The 7,468-nt window shown below is 35.8% G+C and overlaps 1 protein-coding gene across 1 annotated transcript; it reads right to left on the reverse strand.

Moving 5' to 3' along the window:
- Positions 1–5,148: 5,148 nt before the first annotated feature.
- Positions 5,149–6,388, reverse strand: LOC110022755 (AT-hook motif nuclear-localized protein 26-like). The gene is given in 3 exon segments (XM_020721847.1): positions 5,149–5,268; positions 5,271–5,481; positions 5,484–6,388. Coding segments are annotated over 3 exon segments (858 nt in total). The 5' UTR covers positions 6,033–6,388; the 3' UTR covers positions 5,149–5,170.
- Positions 6,389–7,468: the final 1,080 nt, after the last annotated feature.

Below are 7,468 nucleotides of genomic sequence, written 5' to 3' on the forward strand. Positions count from 1 at the left end.
ATAATATAAATTAATAAAATTTATAGATTTGGTATATTTGCACATAAATATATATGGCATAATATTTATTATCAATGATATGTTGGCATTTCTGATTTTGATGAGTATGTAGACCTAGCTCCACCATGTTAGGGTTTCTTTTTAGCATCTCCTTTTATAAAAGTATCTTTAAAGTTAAACATACATATATGAAATTCGTTTATTGATAATTTTCATCTAGATAATAGTCTATTATATATGCTTCTATGATCATTGATTTTTTTATATTCACATGTTGTAATTATTTTAAATATTAATCTCTTTATTATACATTTATTACAATAAACTATCAAACTATTTACATCAATTTATACAAGTTAATTTTTCTAATTACATTTTAGTAACCTTAAGATCACATATATGCTTCTTAATTAATTACATGCATGTATAAAAATAAAATATTTTTAAGAAAAAAACATAGTTTCTATCACCATATATTATGTAGTAAGAGGCATCTCCATATCTTATGTACTAAGGGGTGTCATTTTATAAGGAGATTCAATAGGGCAAATTTGAGAGGAATAGAAAAATAAAGAAGTAGAGAAAAACAAACACTAAAAGAACCAATTATCCGAGAATGGATATAGTAGTTTATTCTATAGGAAAGACTCTCCTATACATTTATAATTCATATAAAGGAGTCTGATAGATTATATGATTATTTCTCATTTAATGGGAACATTATAATTATTTATGAGTCATTACACTTATACATTTTACGGTGAACCAAACAACTCGAAAGTATAGATTATATGATTATTTCTCATTAATGGGAACATTATAATTATTTATGAGTCATTACACTTATACATTTTACGGTGAACCAAACAACTCGAAAGTATTTAAAATATTTTGTAATATATTATAGTACTCTGCAAAATTTTTTTATATTGTATTTCATTTTTAGCAAACCAAACTGCCCCTTAGACTATACACACACAAGATTGTATTATATTTGATTTCTTAAGTAAACTTGTGAACTTTCTCATGCCACACACACACACACACACACACACACACAATTTCTTGAATTTGGGCTCTTATGTCTTTTGAAATGATATTTTGGCGTCATTTTTGTAATTTTTATTTGCCGAGTTAAATGAAAAATGATCTTATTTTCCAAATAAAATGTTCATTTAGTCTATAACCACATAAGGTTGGAAGGATGTTTGATCAATTCAATAATAATATTATGAAATTCTAATTTATGTACTTTATTAATTTAAGTTCATTTGGATTTAGATGAAGCTATTCTTGATATCGTTGGGTTCATCTCCTTAAGGTGCTTATTTTGGCAATAAGCACATATCATTAAAATGACATTTGATCACTTAACTGAACTTGTGAACTTTTTAACTATACTTCACCTACAATCTCATTTATGCCGACTCTGACTCATATCAAGATGTTCTTGGTATCGTTAAGTTTGTCACATTGACATGTTTAGATAACTTTTTTCGTTTTTTGCTATAAGGTTGTTAAAGAAAATTAAGTTCAAATGATTTTGGATTCAATTCTAATAATTTTGAATTTAAATACACGGATGCTTTGAAATTTGAAACTTATATCAAAATTATTGTGTTCAATAAGATGAATTTTGTGATGACAAATCAAATGCTATACATTTGTTCAGCATTCTAAACTCTTAATAAGACAATAAATATTGATTACAAGACATGAATTAATCCTGCAAAACCTTGAGGTGATATTTGCAGAAGATCATATCTATTCTGGTTTTAATTCTCTTCGAAGTCATGCATAATTTCTGATCAACACAAGTCTATTTTCTCACTTTCTCTGCATGACTGGCTGTGATATAATGATTCAGATTTTGGAACTAGATGAATATGCTTTAATTCTACCATAATCGTACTGGTTTTATAAAGTAATAACGGGCATAAAAAAACAAACAATTTCAGCTGTCTTTAACTGTGAGAAGTTGAATCAAACTTCATATAAACCATCTACGTAATTGTATGTTTTCCTTTAGAACTGGTTAACATTTCCTTATATAAAACATCTAATTTCTTCTTGATCTCCCTAAAAAGCAAGACTTCCACCTCATTTACGGTAAATAATTAGAAATCATTTCCTTTGAAGATGAGACCATCTGCTCAAATATTTTTTGATGTTGGAAGACACTTCAATTGCCAACTGCTTCATGTTAAATGATATCATTGCTATATATCTTGGCTTCAGATTTGGGAAAGCAATTGTTAATCATTTTTCTTACATAAAAGAGAGAAAAATCATGTTATTTGAAAATTTTGAATTACTGGACTCAAGTAGCCTATAATACACATCTTCATGCTCCAATAACATTGTTATAAATATTTTGCTTGTTTGTAGGACATATACATGATCCAAAAGAAGGGAAAATCAACATATGAATTTTAAACTTTTATCAGTCATTGCACATTTTCTTTCTTTTTCGCGACATCATCAGATTCTTCATTTTATTTCCAACCAATATGTTATGCATTCGAGCACATGTTTTCTTTCTTATTTTGATTTCTCACCCCTTTATTTAAGCTCACAAAAAAAATAAGTTGCAGGATGTAATACACATTTTGTATGAATAACTACAATAATATCATTTAACATAAAATGAAAGAAGCATATATTTATCACAATTGGTTGGGCAACGAGTAGTAAAATTAAATTCTTAAAGGGTAAGGTAAGTATAGCCTGAATTTATTTCATTTCTATACTTCTCATTCTTAATGATGTACTTGTAAACATTAACATACAAGTGAAGTGGACATTGAATATGATGCCAAAGACTATATATATAGAAGATTTGATGCGTTGTGCACAGATAAATATGTTGATTACAAGTTAGATGAAACTTGTACTTGTAACACTTGTATGTCTTTAAGCCATATGGTTTCAAAGAAATGATTTTTGGTTAAATATAATTTGATATTTTTCATTAGTAGTAATTGTGGTTAGTTGACTCCAATTAAAGAGTCAATTGGGATTTAAATGCAAATTATTATAAGATGATGTTTTTGATATGTTTGGAGATGACTCATGCATTCATTATAAGTTAGTTAATATAGAATCATAAGGTTGGTAGCTAAAGAAAATCAAACATTACATATAATTTAGAATCATAATGTTGGTACCCAAAGAAAATCAAACCCCGGTGGGGTATTTATAGTCGGGAAAGAAGAATAGCTTGCCTCGGAGGCGACCGGCGGTGAGGCCCGGGCCGAGAGAATGCCGTGTGAGGGAAAGGGGAAGGTAGAGGACGCACGAGTGAGTGCGAGGACGAAAGTTAGTTGATAATTAAGAATTATATTGCTCTCAAAATAAAATAAGAATCAAAGCATTAAGTAATTTATACAGATAAAATCCGTATCCAAATTATTGGGAAGTTATCACAATCAAAATTGTCCCAAAATATAAATGTTTTAGTAGTGTATGAATTGTACATATACCTTGAGAAAGCAAATCTAATAACTATTATAGCTCCACTGATTTAATAAACCTTTTGTATTTATATATCCAATATCTAAATTTCATTTTATGCATGAAAATATGTATTTAGTTTTGTTTTAAGTTTAATGTTATATGCAGCAATTGTATATATTTTAAATTCATTATTAATTTTTTTTCTCATTTAAATAACATTTATCAGTTTTCAGAAAAAAAATAAAATAAATAATAAACCAAATATAACATGCCATAATCAACTCATGGAGAATTTAATGAAAATAAAAAATAGGAGTTAGAATTTTTGTTGTGTTTTTGAAATTTCTAATATTATATTATAAATAAAAAAAATTAAAGTTAATTTCATAAATAGAAAAAAAAAATTAAAAATTATACAAATAATTGACAGGCTTATATTAAGATAACCCCCGACTATACTTAATACTCAACCCTCCCATATGCCAAAAACTCTAGACAATCTATATATATCCTCCCAATTCCACCCAATATATTTCCCTCTCTTCTTAATCTCATTTTTTAACATTTTTAAATGTCGAATTAAAAAATCTAATTAAAAATAAAACTAAGTAAAAATCATAAACATAAACTCAAAACTCTTAAATGAATCTCCCCTATAGCTCTAAGAGAGAGAAAACTTAAAACTTGATGGATTCCCATTACTGATATAATCATATTTTTCTAATTATGATTAGCAGTCATCCTCTAAAATTGATTCATCTCTCTCTCTCTCTCTCAAACACACACAGCTCATAGATAGTAATGAACGGCTGCCTTAATTACATCTGCAAACAGAAGGTGACGGCCGTAAAGTCCCATACCCTTCACCTGTTTCTTCCCCCCTCTTCTTCTTAATGGCACAACTTGCCTCGAAAAAGAGCTAAGAATGCAGGTGTTGCTGCCCAATCCCCAAAAAAGTAAAAAAAAAACAACTTTTTTCTATAAAAAAACATTTTTTATATAAACCACAATCATGGATATCTTAAAATTTATACAAAATTTTATGTACAACGGAAATGTTTGCATTTCTTATTAATTTTGTATAAAAAACTCCTGATCTAAACTTTTCCACAAAAAATATGATCTAACACTATAAATCACGACAAATAAAAACAATATTCATTGTAACGCACTCAAAACTGAAACCCAAAAACCAAATTCCATCAACATAATTAGCACTAATGCAAGCATAACAATCTGTTAATACAAACAAAAGCTGAAAATTCTCATAAACAGCTCATTAATGTCTAACGTTTTTATGATCATATAGCTCGCTGCAAGTACGTGAAAGATAATGATGATGAACATCTAACCTGTGTAGCAATTATGGAACAAATGGATTATTAATGTTGTCCTCTTTCTTGCTTATCCTTTGCTTCAAAGTCTCGAAAGCAGCAGCAGAAAGAAACCGATAGAGAACTCACTGCAACAAGAAGCTTCTCTCATGGACTCTGCCACCTCAAATTAAGCTACCTCATTCATTACCAAGCTTCCTTAAATCAGACATCCATCATTACTACTAGTAAAAATAGGAGGACAATAACAAAGCTAAAAAGTAGTAAAAATTAAGAACCCAACAAACCCAGAAAACAAAACAAAGAGAAGCTTAAGAAGAAGAATATAAGGAAAAAAAAAAAAAAAAAAAAAAAAAAAAAAAAAAACGTTTTTTTTTTTTTTAGAAAGATGGCCTTCCTCCTCCCGCAGCCCATCCATACGCATCCCCCGGCATCTGCACATTGTTCAATAGATTCGGCGGCAGGCCATGAAATAACCCCTGCGGTCCTCCCCCTCCCTCATCCCCGGCGATCCCATTCCCCCTCCTCCAACTCCCATCCCTTCGTCTTCCTCAAGCGGCAACCTTTCATACGCCGCGTTTCCAAACGATGCCGCCATTATAACCACCGGCCCCGAAGCTATCAAGGGCCCCACAACACTCCCCCCTACCACCTGCCCCTGCCCTCCCGCCAGATACACCGTCAGTCCCGCCCCGCCGCCGCCGGCGGTGCAGGCGGCGGCAGAAACGAACCCGAAAGCGATAGAATTTCGAACCGGCCGTGAAGTGTAACGACAGCGGTAGTCGAGCCGGGCTGCCGGAGCGTCACGTTAGTAACGGTGCCGCTGCCGCTGAGCACACAAACACCTCGCCGGCGGAACGATGCGAGGCTATCTACTATATCACAACCGCCGGCGATTTCCATAACGTGGGAACGGAGCGCGTTGGCGCTGTCGCGAGTGATTATTATTGGAGGCTTCGGTTTATTCTTAGATCCGGCAGGACGACCGCGAGGACGACGCATCATATCGCCGTCGCTACCGTTTACCTGCACGATTTCTTTGCCCTCACCGCCGCTGTGGTTGTTGGAGCTGTCTTCGTCGGCGTTCTCGCGTTTTTTACCGCGGAGGATTAAGTCATCGGCGTCTGATTTGGGGTGTTGGTGGAGTTGGGGAGAGAGGTGGTGGAGCTGGTGGTGGAAATCACGGGTGTGGAAAGATGGGGGGAGATGGTGGCCGTGTGCTGAGGCGGTGATCGGATCCATGGAGAGGATCCAATTGCAGATGCGGGAAAGATGAAAGTTGGGAAAAAAAGGAGACGACTTTGAGATGTTGGAGCTTTCCTGATGCGTTGTTAGCTTGTCTTCATCACCATGAAATGATAAAAATCTGATTTTGATGTAGAATTTGTGCGTCTCATTTCATGCTCAGAGCTCTCTTCTGATGGTTCTATTTGCCATAAGGCTTTCGAGAAGAAAGGGTTAGGTCAATGGATGAAGCTGTGGATTGTAAAGGGGAAGCGAAGAGAGAGAGAGATAGAAGGAGGGAGAGAGATTTAGGTTCTCCGTTCAAATAATCGGACAGAGTGCGCATGGGCGGTGGGTAGGCCCATGGCGGGCTCCACCATTCAGTTCATCCAACGCTTTTATCTCCCGCACGTTCTCCCCCCGCTTTTTTCTCTGCGTTATTGTCTTCAGCTTGCTCCAGCAGCATACAGCCCGGCCCGGCCTGTCCTTTCAATATGGCCCACAAGCCCGGGTTGTGGTTGACTAAAAAAAATGACCTCCTACTTTCTCTTAATTACTATTTCACCACTTCAGGCTGAAAAATTAACTGCATTGTAGTGTGGCACTCTCGTGGTAAATAGAAAAGAGTCGGGGCATTCACTTTAGTATTATTAGAAGCTGCTGGTGCGCATGTGGGCTGGCCGGGTCTCGCCCATCGATAAAATTTCCTGCGAGACGAGGGCCTGGGAGTGGGGGCAGGCTCGGATCTCGGAAGGGCCCATCAATGAAGCATGGCCCACAATAACTAAATTAATGACACGTGGAGGGTTGATGGCATCGAACAGGCAGCCATGTCCCCACACTTCTGGCCCGGTCTGGCCCGGCCCACGTCCGAGGTGACGTTTCCGCCGCGCGAAACACCCCCGAGGCCACGGCTTAGGGACCGCGAAGCCGCAGAAAGCCGCAGAGCCCGCATCGGCGGCCTGGTCAGTGGGACCCACGTGAACCGGGCGCCGATTGGGCGGGTTACGCTCCGCGTGGAACGCGGCCTCTTATTTAGTGCGCACACGTCAGCGAAACTCACGAGGAATCGGCGAGGAATTGGTCGACGCAAGTACGAGTGTGGAGCTGAAAGAGGATGAAGGTTTAGCCGCATTCATTGGCAACTACAGTTCATAACTGCAATTTTATTATTTATTTGTTTTATCTATAATTCGTTTTTTTCTTAGAATATCAAATAAAATAATCATTTTATATAATAAAAATAATAATAATAATAGTGCAGTGTAACATTGCATAGGGCTGAGCTTGTGGAGTAGGGTTTTGGCTGTTTGGAGGAAGAGGGAAGAGTGGCTCAAGGTTGGACTTGGAAAAAGGAAATGGGAGAGGTTGATGTTGACAGGGAGGAGATGCAGTGTGTCAGTTGTATCTAGAGGAGTATGTGGCCTACAAATTAGGCTAGTTCAAAGTCTTTG

The sequence above is a fragment of the Phalaenopsis equestris genome, unplaced genomic scaffold (genome assembly GCF_001263595.1).
Source record: "Phalaenopsis equestris unplaced genomic scaffold, ASM126359v1 Scaffold000202, whole genome shotgun sequence".
NCBI classification, from domain to species: Eukaryota; Viridiplantae; Streptophyta; class Magnoliopsida; order Asparagales; family Orchidaceae; genus Phalaenopsis; species Phalaenopsis equestris.